Genomic DNA, 14,152 nt, shown 5'->3' with positions numbered 1-14,152 from the left:
AGGACACTGTGCCCTGGCCAAAGGGAGACCTTGAGGAACCTCTCTGCTGTGGAAGAATCGGCCCTGACACCCAATGCAAGCTTCATCATGCCTTTTTTTTTTTTTTTAATTTTTTTAGGGAAGGGTCTACTGGGTGTTCAGGGTCTCACTAGATCAGACTCATAGTGATCTGCCTGTTTAGAGCCTCCCAAGAGCTGGGATTACAGGCGTGCCGCCAGGCCTGGTCTCAACTGTGCCTTAGTGCACCCCGGGGGCGGGGCCAGCACGGCAGGCCCAGGGATTGAACCCCGGCCCCTGCACCTGCTTGCAGGCGCTTTAATCTGCTGAGCTATTTGGCCGGCCCATCGCATTTATGAGTTATTTTTAAATGGCCAATTCCATTTTTGGCACATGGTCTTTCCTTTCCAGAACTGGGCAACGTCTTCGCTTTGCCCAGAGTTGACTACTGTCTCCAAAGCGGCCCCCGCAGGCATGGAGACCTAGCTCAGGGCGCAGTGCCCCCCAGGATCAGGCGGCCCTGGGCTTGATCAGCAGCAGCACCACTAAAATAGAAAGAAAGCCAAAAAGCGCATGCGCTGGGGGCTGCCAACGGAAGCGACACCGCCTCGGTCGTGCAGTCCTCCCTCCGCAGGCGGCTGGGTCACTCTTTATCACCTGGAGTTATAACTAGATTCAGAGTTCTGCAACGTTACGGCATCCAAGTCCTCTGCCTTTCCCTCTCCCCTGTAGACCTCTGCTCTCTGGTGCGTCTTTGCAAATAACTTCCATTCACGTACAAGGATACGTCTCATCCTTTTATCCCTCTTCCTTTTGTAAAATACAAACGAGCTCCTGTTATCCACGGCCTTTCCCATTTGCTAGCTGTTTGCCATTTTTCCTCAAGGTTATATCTTCAGCTATTTTTCTTTCTGGCTTTTCATCTTTTTAGTCATTTGAAGGGCTCCATGGATCTTAAATAAATTTGATTTCAGCCATATTATTGTAAAGCTTTCTCCACTAATCTGCTCGTTATCTCTTGACTTTATGAAGAGGACTTCAAAAGAAATGAGGGAGGAGGCAGGCTCAGCAATAGAGGAACTTGTGCTACAATGGTTCCGTTACGCCAAATCATAGTCAAGACGCGTGGCCACCACCCACAGGATGACCAGAGCCCTAGAGACTTTTACACCAGCTGGATCATAGTAGCTTTGTAGGCAGACAATGCCCACGCCCTGGAGAGTCACTTTGTCAGGCTCTGGAAAGGGTTTCTGTGAAGAGCAAGGTCCCCACTGATGGGCTAACCCGCTCCACTGGCAGGGGATCTCCCAGCAACCCGCTTTGTGACATGGCTTGGGATGGTCTCAGAGGAAGGAGCACAGAATCAGAGTTGAACACTGGGACAGGGTGCGAATAGGCTGGGAAAAATCAGGGGGCGTGAAGAGAAGGAGAGAACAGGTGTGTGCTGCAGCAGAGCCTGGGAGAGTCCAAGTGGCCCAGAGGGAGCGCAGGGGCATCTGCCCACCTGGCTGGCAGGCACACAGCACCTCCCCGGCCCTGGCCTGAAGGCTTGGGACCTTGCTTGTGTTGCGCACATAATGTCCAAAGTTGCTGGGAGAATGGAAGCGGAAAGAAAAAAGTCTAAACAGAATCCTAAAAAGCTGGTTACATGAAGCACTGAGCTGACTCCATAATTGCGTCCTACAAGAGAAACTGCTGCAGGAATATTGCTTCTGGGACAGCTTGCTCAGAGCTGACAAATGGCTATTGGTTGGCACAAGAAAGGGGCGGAATCTTCCAGTCCCCGTCCTTTAGATGGTAAATAAAGAAGTAAAGGGTATTTTGGTGCTTGAACTCTTCACAAGGGAGCACCGCTGAGAGGAATACAGGGTCCTTGCCTGGGGAGCCATCAGATAGCAAGCGGCCAGTCGCACCCTGGATGCCTGGATACATCCGCCACGGCCTATCACCTTGGGCTGGCAGCACCCAGAGGTCCTCCCTGTGCCAACTCCCTCTGTGTTACTCTAAGGCCGATGCTCAAGGGACTCTACACAATATGGCCATGTCTAAGTGTCACCGGCTCCACCCTCACTTAATAATTTCTGTTAATCCACCCAAATTTTTTTTTTTTTTTTTGCAAGTTTAGCCTACTGTGAGGGCAGGGTTGGTGCAGCATGTGGTGCTAGGGATTGAACCATGGTCCCCTGCACCTGCCTAGGCTTCCTAAGCAGGCACTTTAGGCTGCTGAGCTGTCTCACCCTCTCTCCACCCAACTTAGAAAAACACGCACATAGCGACAGGTTAGCCTCACCTTAATGAAAACCTACCAAATAACAAATTTCCAGAGCTAGCAATATTTTTTCTAATAGTCTTTAAAGCTCACAGTTAAATAGAAAGCATCCCCTGGTTTGTTGCACAGGACTGCCCAGCATGAGGAGTTGCTGCAGCGCAGGTGAACAAGTGGCTCCAAAGTAAACGCCACCACAGCACCTGGCCACCCTCCTCGTGTGTCAGCAGGACGCCCCTCCAGGCCGCAAGTGGTGGCTCCAGGGGCACTGGGGGCAGAGGAGCCTGCAGGTCTACCACCGGCCAGGTGCGGCTTCACATTGTCTGACCTCATTTTTATCTCTTTATTTTTTGCCTCTCTGACAAGTATTAATCTACCTGGAAGAAACTGGTGGTGCAGGAGAGTGTGCTCACTATTATTAATACCTCATAGGTGGTACCGTAAGAGCAACACTGCACGCTTCAACGGGACTTTATATTTTCATGTCTTCATCTCCCTTTCAAATTCAAGGAAAAATCTAAAGCAGCTCTCATTATTAATATTGCTCAGTGAAGAGACTCTGCCACGAGAGGTTCCTATAATGTGACACGCCTGGCTCTGGTCCCGAACGTGGGTCATCAAACTTGATGTTCTTTAGCCACAAGAACATACTAAGACCCTTTAGTGAGGGAGGTGTCGGATTCAGGGGCACAAGCCTAGAGTCAGAGCCGGATGCCCAGGAGCACAAGCAGGTGAGCGTGAGCTGGCAAGAAACTGATGGTGGTCTTCTTTGTGAGGGAGGGTGGGGGGACGCTGGGCAGAGCTGGGCAGAGTGGACTCACAGGAGCTCTGGTGTCTTAAGTTCCAAAGAGAACCTTGCGGAGCAACTTCCTCACAGCGTGGGCGCCCCGGACTGAGCCCTGTCCCTTTCTTTCCTTGGGTAGAATCTACCTGATGGGGACAGTGTGGGTTCTCTCCTTGCACCCGAGACAACATGTGGTGACGTGTACTGTGAGTGCTCTTCTCTGTCTAGAAGAAAAGCCTGCAGCCCATTGGTCCAGCTCTGTGCTGAAGATACCCTCCATGGCAGGGTGACTTCCAAGGTCACTGTCTTCATCTCTTTGTGGTGTAAGTTTGAAAGCTTGACATAAACCAGTTTCCAGCCTAACTCAAGTCCTGAGGCTAAGACGCATTAGATCTTCTCCCAGCCAGAACTTAGGCTCAGCAAGAGAGACAAGGCTGCCAGGCAAATGATCTCAGTCTCACATTCTGAGTCAATACTTTAGAACAAACTGTTGCAGAGAAACCTAAAGTAGCAATGAATCCCAAAGCAGACCAAATCATATGTGGAGACATTCTTGCAGTGTCTCTTCCCTTTCACTTAAGAAAGAGGTCATCCTTTAAATCTTAAATGCCCCCCTGTAGTTTCAGGGATGGGCCCCGGAGGAAGAAGCTTGTTTGGGCTGTGACCTAGAAGGGGCCCCACTACTCTTGTCCCCGCTCACCCCTCCCATCTGCTCCCCAGCTGGGGTGAGCAGCTCTCCCCACCACGGCCACTCTGCCTTGGAGCCAGCTGACCATGGACTGCATCCTTGGGAACCGTGAGCCAACATGAATCTCCCCCTCTAATCCTAGGAGTCAGGCAATTTGTCCCGGCAGCACAGAGGTGATGAATATAAACAAAGATCTTAAAGAGTAATAGGAATAGACCATTGAAGGGAACCTATTAAGACACAGCCAGAATTAAACACATTCTGATGTGCTTTTTACACCTTTGTACTTGCAATGAGCAAAAAATAGTTTTCATCTCATGAAGGATATAAAGATCTTGCAGTTGAATGCTCCTTATACTGTAAAGCTGACTGGACTGTGGATTAAATTTTACTGAGTGGTTGTGAGCTGGGCCGTTTCTGTCACTGTACTGAGAGCAGGCTTTGTCCCTAGAGCTCACAACAGGACGAGGGTCTGCTGCAGCCGTGAACACTGACCACTGCCCTGCGTGACCACACCATGCAAGACACAAAGCAATATTTGTGCAAATTTTAAAAATAAGCATTTCTGTAAGTTCTTCAAGGTAAGCCTCACTGCTAAAGACAGATGTTACAGTAGCTGGGAAAAATTTGACATGATTTTTATTCTCATAAGAATATCTGACATTGGCACATTAAACACACAAACTAGTGAGAATGTGGTGAGAAATCTGTATACTCAGTAAAGTCAGGAAAGATTAAAGACTATAACGCATTCCAAAATTCACCAGAAATCGAGGAGAATACTACTAGCTCCTGGTTGCCACCTTAAGAGCATTTCAAGAACGGTAGCAAGTTGTGCACACCTATTCACCATACCACTGGGTTTATCCAATGACACGAAAACCTGTCACTTAATTCAGTGACGAGAGCATCACTGCCCCCTCTCATCTGCACACAGAATTACCTTCCGAGGAGCCGGCACTCCTGATAACCTGGCATTAGAGCAGCAGACCAGGCCCAACGCACCGCTCCATTGGGCGCCCTCACCGGTCTCTGTGTGTGCCGCCACTGCAGACCTCTCTGAACATTTTATAGTGACAAATTCTGTGAAAAGCTTGCTCCATGGTGAGACTTCCCATTGGCCTGGAGAGGCCTGAAGCTGTTCTTGCCAGCAGTGTGCAGGTTCTAAGAAGTCAGGGCACGCCGTGCTGAGGCTGTCCTGGGGCTGTCTGCCCTAACATCATTATGTTACGCACCCTCTAAAAGGCCCATTACTTCTTGGACTTGGTTTCTCCTTCTACAAAACGAAGAGCCTGGCTTTCTGGGTCCCCGAGGTCCGTTTCAACTGCGGACTCTCACAGAGGTTCCGGTGAGGCTGCTCCAAGAGCACTTGTCACTACCACGTCAGGTTCTGCTGGTGACAGCATGTCCCCTCAGGTGGCAGGACACTCAGCTTCTCACTGCCACTCAGGCTGGACCAGATCTCAGCTCTCCCCCTGCGTGTTCACAGCTGAGCACATAGACCCCAAGCGGGAGGGCTGAAGGGCAAGCCTCAGGGTCCCGGTCAGGACCTGTGCAGCCATTTAGCTTAGTCTCTAACAGGTTCGACTGGAACAAGCGGAAAGAAACAGAAGTAACACATGTGCCCTGCGCGCCCTTCACATTTTCCACGTGCTAATATATCCTAAGACTGTGTTAGGTCAGCATTCAGCTTAAAGCATGACATATCTTCTCTAATGCCACCAAATCAGCACTCAATGCACAGAAAGCCCTGAGGTCACAGGGCCCTTTAGCTCCATTTCCCCCTCAGTAAACTGACAGCAACTCTGAGCCTCCTTAACCCCGAGGCACACGGTGCTCTCCTCCCCACACCACTCCTCTCCATCTCACCTCCCAGTACAGGGATGCGGATCTGGGGCAGATGGGACGGGCTCCCCTCTCTCCCCAGGAACACACGACGCCGAGTTGTTGAACTTCATGCCTCGCCTCGACCGGGCCACTCCTCCACTTTGCATGCTCAGGGCCCAGCAGAGGCCCGAAGACGTCTGCGCGAGCAGCGAGTAAGTGGGCAGTGAGCGGCAGGAGGCCAGGGCGGCGCGGGGGGGAAGCCCTCCTCCACCTCAGGGTCCCCTCCTGCAGCCTCCCTCAGTGTAAAGGGGGAACAGTGACACGACTCTCCCCACCCCTGCGGTTCTTATCCTCTAGGGTGAGAGACGCAAGCTACATGAGCTATCATGCCATTCAGTGTTGAAAAGCAACGTGAAGGTTTTTAATGTAAAAACATTTTGCAGATTACTTTTGGTGGGTGGCCAGCCACATCTGGGTGCCTTTCCTCCCAAACGCTCACTGTGAAAGCCACTTTAACCGCATGACACAGCCAGGGGACCCACAGCCACACGTGCTCCAGAACGCGTGACATTAGTAAGCGCCTCCCTGCCAAAACGGTCTCCACCTGGTCAGTCATCGATTCCAGACTGGGGAACTGGCCTGCTTGCTACAGCGACCCCAAAACCAGTGCCTACAGCACTGCACAATCACGTCCAGGAAAGCAGTCTGCCTCGCTCCTGACATTTGACCTCAGTGGAAGCTGCACAAGGTGATGCCCCGAATTCGTGCCTTAACTCCCACATTTTTGTGATTTCTTTAGTACCACGTTCTCCTGCTTTTGTGGATTTGCCTATGATCCTGCTCTAAGGGCTCCTGAGCACCCCGCAGAAGTACTGCTGGAGCCCCGAGCTGTGTTACGGGTATTTGTGTACAAGCTGCCGGTGGGCTCGCCATGAATTCAGTGCGCATGTGCAGAAATGCATATGAAAGAAAGGGGCTTTCGAGAAAACACACACAAAACAAACTCACGCTGTGAATGGCGGACAAAAATGCTCTGTGCAAATGCTCGCCGGCTCCTGGTCGGGCATGCAGGCTAGGAGCAGCAGTCCAGAATTTGTGAATTCAGTGCCTGTGACAACTTTACAGAACACGACTGAAAAATCAGAACCAACTGCACATTGACCAAAAATGCTGCAGAGGTCGCAGGACATACTAAAGTTTACAACGCATTCTCTAAGGAGAAGGGACTTGGGCTTGGACCTAAATCCTTTCACTCACTGGCCACATGGCGTTGCTCAAGACACTAGCTGCTTCCTGCTCGGCATCTTACCTGGGACGTGGGGCACGGCTTCTCCAGTTCAGCACACCTCAGGATCACACACAGAACCGCTAGCTCTTACGCGTGCAAGATCACGTCTCACGCTGAGGAGCTGTGTCAGCACACTGCGGATCTGGATCACCACCCCAAGTATAAGAACAGAGCTTTTCCTTGCAGAGAAATGCACGACACACAATGCAGCCGTATGGTTAAGGGCCAACAGCCTCGCTGAGATCTCCATCCCTCTGTGGGACAAGGTCCAGGATACAAAGACAGCGTCAAGCTGGTGTTAAATGTGGACTTAGAAACACACAAAAGTGGACTGATGGAGCAAACCCAAGGAAAGTGAGCCAACAGCTGGGCCTCCTGCCCCTGCCTGCCTCCTCCTGTGACCCCGCAGCTTTGGTCCAGCTGGACGCGCTGAGCACGGAAGGACAGAACACGCTGAGGCTTGCTGCCTCCACATCATCCCGCTGCTCCTGCCACCCAGCAGCTTACATGAATCCTCCAGGGAGGTGATTAAGAGCCAGGGCTGCTGGGCCAGAATGGAGCTCCAAAACAGACTAGCGTGTGGATTAGGAAAACTGTCCAGCCTCTCTAGCCTCCAGCTTCCTCCCGGCCAGCTGGGGTGGCCCTTGCTCTTGGGGTTGCTGTGCAGGTGTGTAGTGGGCAACACCACTAGGACTCCAGCTCACCCCAGGGCTCCCATCCACCACCCCACTTCCGAGAACTTTCTGGCTCACTCCGTGCTGACCTAATAGGGTAGCTCTGTTTAACTCCCTTGCAGAGCCTTGTCATGGTTTTGTGGAGGTGGTTTGATCTGGATGGATCTTAATAACATATAAAGAAAGAAGTCAGGAAGATTGGTTTTATAGATTATGAAAGTAATGTGTATTCGTTATAGGAAATATGGAAAATATAAAGAAGAAATGAAAAATTACCTATAATCCCACCACTTCAAGACACAGCTTTTAATATTCTAGGGTATTCCCTTTTAAAGAGGAGAACTTTTATGTTCCAGGAGGCAAGGGCTAGGTCCTAATTTTCTTGGGACTTTCCCAGGCTCACCCTTGCGCCCTCTCCTCTGTACCCCTAGCACCTAACCCAGCACCAGCAGCAGACAAACATGTACAGCTGATCCTTAGCTGATTGGTACACAGATATAAGCGGCTTGTGGCCACGCACTTACACGGAGACTGCTGATCTGTAGAGAGAATGACACTGGCAAGGTGGCACCATTTGTTTGGCTCTTGGCTTGGTTTAAGCTGCTCAAAGTGACTTGGGTCCCTATTACCGTGGCTGCTGCCCGTGCCTGGTGGTAAAGTGTGTTTCTGTTGGTCCGTCACAGTCCCCTTTTCAAAACCCGCAGCATGCACCTACCTACTGGAATGGTCATGCCGTGGATTTTATCAGCCCAGCCTGCGTAATACCGAAGGGTTTTGATGACGCCCTGCAAATCCACGTAAAACGCTTGGAGGAACGGTTTGCCACCGTTGAGGGACTCCATGGTCTGTAGGAAAAGACAGGGAGAGGGAGTAAGTGCCAAGAACTTCGTGCAACGCACTCGTTTCTGAAACAAAGAAAAGGAAGCAAGGGAATGTGAATGCATCTGACCGCAGTGGACACCGGCTCCACTCTGCTTCCCAAGTTAAGGGCCCTCTAGGACTATAAGTTTAGTTGCATTTGTTTCTTGTAAAAACAACAGCTGGGATGTGTGTGTGCACATGTGTGTGTGTGCACGTGTGTTCTTGTGCTTGTGGGCTTCCGGGAATCACTGTCCAACACAGAAACACAACTGATGATAAAGAAACGCTCTGCCTATCTGAGCCTGGTTTCTGTTACATTAATGGCCATAGCTGAATGGATATTTTTTGGTCTCCACCAGTCATTTAAATCTGTAAAGAGAAAAAAGGGCCATGAGCTCTTCATGCCATTGATGAGAAATAAACTGTTTCCACAGCCGCCAAGGCCCCTGCTGAGAAATGGAACAGGCCCGGTGCCCATCCAGCTTATTTATTACCCCAAACAAGATCTCCTCTGGGGAAGCCGTTAGCAAGTTAAAGACTGGCTTTTGTAAACATTTATGTTAACAACCATTATCTACTGAGAATTAAGTATCTGGTCCATTTAATAAAAACAACAATATTAAACAGATTTACATTATGAACATTATTTTAATGGTGTGCTCCTCAACTGACTAAGCCTATAACCAAAGCTGTGACAATCAGTACAATAAAATAAGAGCATTTTCACCTGAGAGATAGGAAAAGTATTTCAGTTTTAACAAATGAAATAGACACGGGCATGTGCTTGCCATTTCTTGTCCTTATAAGAAAATCTTGTATCACATACTGGTATAAAAATTCTGTGACGCCCACAGAGCCAAGACGCCCCTGCGAAGGAGACGGCAGCTCTGTGCGCCACCTCCTACCTGTGCCGCTGCATCTGGGCTCACCTTTGCTAAAAGGAATCAGACCTCTTCCCAGCGCTTCCCTGAGCACGTCTACGCTCACTGGGTGCCACTACCTATTCCAGGAGCCGCCACAGACTCAAACTCCACAAGCCACAGGATGAAGGAGGCATCCCTGGAATCTGGGCCACCTCAGCGGCCTCCAGGGGCCGCTGACAGAGGGGACTCCTCTGAGACCCGCCGGCCCCAGGCCTGTTCGCCCACGTGCTGCCCTTGGGGACAGTGGCGACTTGCATCTGCCTCCACCCTGGGCTCCCTTTTGTGCTACATCTTCCTGGGTTCGCCCCGCCTGTATTTTGGGAGGGTCTCTAAATCAGAGTGGTGTCTGCACACGTGGGGGGAAACACCTTGATCTCAGGGAGACACCGGGCGGGAAGGGGGCATCTGAGTTTTACGACAGGAAGCTATAACTACAGGCTTAAACCATGTCATCTAGAGCGCATCACTGATCGGGCGCTGTGAACGCCCCCCGCGTGAGTCTGACTCAGGCAGACATTCACTGGCCATCGGTGTGCCAGGACCTCGCCAGGCTGATCAGGGAAACAGCAAAGCACAGCTCCGATTCTTGGGCAAACAGCAGCGGAGAAGAGACAGACGTACACCCCGCACTCTGGGAGGAATCCTGAGGCACTCAGCTTTCCACGGCAGGCTTGCCAGAAAGGCAATGCTGAGGCCATGTGAGCCAGAGAGGCACCACTGGGCGCCTTCCCCACCTCGGGGCTCAGAGCCCCTGGGGAGGAGTGCCCTCAGCACACAGCGCCTCTCTCCTAGGGTGTGAGAATACGCTGCTAGGTTTCTCGCGCCAGGGACACGCTGCGTAAGCTTCGGCTCCAAGCCAGTTCCATAAAGGAACCGTTTGGGGCAGAGTGAAAAGGGCCGCAGGGAGTGCCAGGAAGGACACCCTCCTCCAGAGCAAGCCCACAGGGAGCTGCCTGCCCAGGCAGAGGGAACGGCTCCAGCACCCTGAACGATGAGTCCCTGAACGTCACCTGACCAGCGTGGGCGTGGGGCGAGCCGTGCCCACACTCGCAGTGGCTCCAATTTCTAAAACATTCATATTCTCTAAGAAATGATTTCCTTTTAATTTTAAAAACAGCAACAGAAACAATAACAAAATCCATGAGGACAGGAGCAGCTCCTTATGTCCGAAAAAAAAGTAGTGAAAAGTATTGCTGTCCCATGTCAGCTCTCTTTTGTCTAGATTCTAGAAAAAGAGGACAAAGACAGCAGGGCCTGTGAGAGGCTCACACCCCGCCGTCTGCCCTGAGCAGTCCGCAGCCCTGAGCAGTCCACAGCCCTGAGCAGTCCGCAGCCCTGAGGCACAGCCCTGGGCCCGGCCACGCTCATCCCACTTGATCCCAGGCGGAGCACCTGGCCCCGGTCTTTGGCAACCAGCTTAGGGAATCTCCTCTTGCTCCCGAGGTTCCGCCTTGCCGAGCGGGTGGAAGACGAGGAGAGACGATCCTCGCTGGCCGTAGGTCCTTACCAGCTACAGTCTTCCTTCAAAACGCAGTCAGAGGAGCCGTGCCGCTGGTCGCCCACTTCCGTGCCCGAGCTGCCTGAGCCTGAACCTCACTCACTTTTCACAAGCACTGTGCACGCACCTTCCCCCCACTTCTGCCCACAGCATGCTTCCAAGAAGACAAGGAGCCCAAATTCCAGCGAAGGGGAACTTGGGACGCAGGCGTACTGTTCGTGTAGGCTACTTACTGCAAGAATCGCTCGGTCCCGCTCCACCAAGTCCGCCAGCTTGTCCAGCAGGCGGCCTCGCTCGGACGCATCCATCCTCCTCCACACTGAGCCAAGAGAGAAGGCCAGGCGGGCTGCCCGCACAGCTCTGTCTATGTCTGCCTGCAGGGAGGAAGAGGCACAGCCGGTGAGAGCCACACTCTTGTGAGCAGAAGGAGCTCGGGCTCTGGCAAAGAGCAGAGCCTGTGTGCAAAAGCACAACTCTCCACGCATCGTCTCCTGGCGGACACCGAGGCTGCTTTAAAGATCCAGCTACTGCTCCATGCTGCGGGTCAGCTGCCTGACCATGCTGTGGGGTCTTCAGTCCTTTTAGGAAGATGCCTAGAAGGGGAAGGGCTGGGCCAAGTGGAATTTCTACCTTAAGTGTTTCAAAATCGTTTGATTTCCATAGTGGTCCTACGAGCTTATAGTCTCCCCACCACGACAGAAGGCCTTCGCTTTCCCTGCAGCCTTGCAGCATCTGTTCTTACTGGACTTCTTGGTGGCTATTCTTTTTAAGTAAGGTGGAATCTCCGTGTTGTTTTAATTTGCACTTCTCTGATGGCCACACACACACACACACACACACACAGTGGCGCACTGCTCTCCCACCAAGAAGGATAACCTTGAGTTACTGTAGGAAGATGGATGCGTCCTGAGACCAAAATGCTCCCTGAAATCAATCAGAAGCACACGCTTAGCCAGCACATGGTTTCTCCCATAAGATAATCCAGAATATAAATAAAGAGCAAAGTAAGAAATAGATAGTAAGAAGTAGGGAGGTAGGTCTTTTCCAAGAGAGAAGGGGAGAAGCAAAACAGGAAAAAAGAATGAACGTGTGCTCCACACACGGGCCAGCTGCCCCGAGGGCTTGGTCATGACGCGTGCGGACATGCACCAAGAAACAGAAGCACTTAACAAAGCCAGTGACGCCCGCAGGGAGCAGCGGTCTGGTGGGGGCGTGCGTGGCGCTCTGCGGCCACTGCGGCACTCTCCCCGGGGAAGCCATACCTTGTCTGCCTCTTCAACCTCGCACACTTGTTCTCCTGTAGCTGGATTATAGACAGGAAACACTCGCCCGCTCTCCGAGTTCTGCCACTCATTGTTAATGAAGATCTGGAAGAGAAGACGGGAGATTGGGGTCTGTGACGTAGGGCACCGGAAGCCAATGAATGACCAAGCGGCGTGAAGTGCCACCACAAGGACACCAGCCCCGTGCACGCGTCTCTTAAACACTCCTCATTTCCACCAAGTTCCGTTCCTACGGCCAGGCTGTTAATTAAGTTCGCTGCTAAGTGAGGATTTATACGGTACGCACAACTCAGTATTCAGACAAAGAAGTGGTCCTAGGAGGCTCCAACCCGCGGACTTCGCTTTTGTTTGTGCAACTCGGCGTGCAGCACAGTAATGCTCGACAGAACATAAAGGCCCAGCACCGCCCTGCTCGGTGCAGTCGGCAGACTTGCAGGGCTGTGCTACAGAAGCCACCTCAAGGTCACTCTGCCACTCGCTGTCCTGGGTCGAAAGTCCAAATGTGGGTTTGAAGGGGGACCGCATCCTCAGCTGTAAGACTGAACGGTCACCCACCAGTGAGGTCATTAAGCGAGGAGGGTGTTACAGTGAAGCGCAGAACACGCAGCACCGCAAGGCACTCTGAGCAGAGCGTGCGGGCCAGCCTCACGCCGCCCCAGAGCTTCCTCTATGGTGCGTCTCCGCCAGCGTCATCCGAAAGCTGACTCTCGTTCTTAGCATGAGCACGAGAGACAAGTGAGCCTGCAAGGGCAGCCTGTGCGCACGCAGACCACACCCCACACCTTGGGGTAAGGAAACCAGGCCGTCCCAGCTCTGCCAGTATCTACAGGGGTGCGGTGCGGGCTCACCCTGCGTATCTGCCGGATCTGACTGGTGCTAGAACCAACATTTGCTGCTCAATTCCTATCAGACCCTAAGTGAGCCTGACCAAGCCAACTTCTGCACTATTTTCGTGCATAAATCTAAGATTTCTTTGACTTTGCTGAGTGAGCTACATAGTTAGCAAAGGGAAGGGGGATGTAACTTTCAAATTCATTCTCTAAAATTCTGTAAGAAACAGAACTTTCTTACACATGAAGCGGAGACTATATTAAAGTAGGGAGGGGATTAGTAATTCATGATTATTCAGGTCATTGTGAAAGGACTCTAGCAAGCAAAAGGAGAGGGAAAGTTAAGCATTGAAAGTTTTAAATTTTTGTTAACATTGAAAGAGATAAACCAAAGTACAGTAAGAATTTTTGGAATATAAACTCAAAAAAACCAAAGAAAGATGTTTTGCTCTGTGAAAGCTATGGCACCACATGAAAGTTTTAGAGCTTGTGAACCAGTTATCCTGATAATTTAGACACAGTAATAAATTTATTTCTTACATGCTAGTTTTCAAAAGTCATAAATGAAATTAAGTAAATATAAATCTAATACTAAATCTTACAAAGTGTCCCAAAACTTTCTGTTCACTTCCCCCCTTTTCATTTGTTAAAAAGTAATGAGCCCACACAGAAGAATGTACAGATTGAAACAGAATCTTCTCTTCCTAAAGGAATTTTTTTTTTTTTTTAGCTTTTTGACAGCCTGTAGCCCAGGTTGACCTTGAACTAGCATCAAGCCTCCTGCCTCCCAAGTGTTAGGATTACACACTTGTCCCCTGAAGGCTTTTTGAAACAAAAAGAAAGAAAACAACTTACATTTGTACAGTGTTTAATATAAATGTACTAAAAACACACATAAGGGCCTTGTAATTGCGTTACATTGTACAGTTACTAATACAATAAGCTAAAAAAATACAATAAGCTTATATTATTTCTCAATAAATACCTAGTTATTTGTAGATAAAGAAGAGGCGAATGTTGGCCCATTCTCCCAAAACACAGTATGGTCTCTGGGTAAAAACAGAAGAAAATTAAGAGGCATGCGTGTGCTGCTGGGATCTGGGGCGTGATCAAGTGGAAGAAGAAGAGGCCTTTTCTGCATTTCTTGCATCCTTTATTCTTTGAATGATTGAACCAGACTTCTTAACCTCGGCAATAACACCAGCATCCACTGAATTCAATTTTAGTTTATAA

General features: G+C 50.7%; 1 protein-coding gene across 2 annotated transcripts in view; it reads right to left on the bottom strand.

Moving 5' to 3' along the window:
- Positions 1-12,170, bottom strand: part of Aldh1a2 (aldehyde dehydrogenase 1 family member A2) — a 42,672-nt gene extending 30,502 nt beyond the window's left edge. The window contains exons 1-6 of one of the 2 annotated variants that reach the window (XM_023712688.1): positions 12,069-12,170; positions 11,040-11,180; positions 8,240-8,369; positions 5,585-5,599; positions 1,373-1,394; positions 1,291-1,315 (exon numbers count right to left, since the gene is read on the bottom strand). In XM_023712688.1, coding sequence (XP_023568456.1) covers positions 1,291-1,315; positions 1,373-1,394; positions 5,585-5,599; positions 8,240-8,369; positions 11,040-11,114 — 267 coding nt within the window. In that variant the 5' untranslated portion in view covers positions 11,115-11,180; positions 12,069-12,170. The remainder of the gene's footprint in view (positions 1-1,290; positions 1,316-1,372; positions 1,395-5,584; positions 5,600-8,239; positions 8,370-11,039; positions 11,181-12,068) is intronic. The other variant, XM_004628868.2, reaches the window with a different exon arrangement.
- Between the last annotated feature and the right edge of the window lie 1,982 nt (positions 12,171-14,152).

The sequence above is a fragment of the Octodon degus genome, unplaced genomic scaffold, assembly GCF_000260255.1.
Source record: "Octodon degus isolate 3935 unplaced genomic scaffold, OctDeg1.0 scaffold00026, whole genome shotgun sequence".
NCBI classification, from domain to species: domain Eukaryota; kingdom Metazoa; phylum Chordata; class Mammalia; order Rodentia; family Octodontidae; genus Octodon; species Octodon degus.
This window is presented reverse-complemented; position numbering and strand designations above follow the sequence as displayed.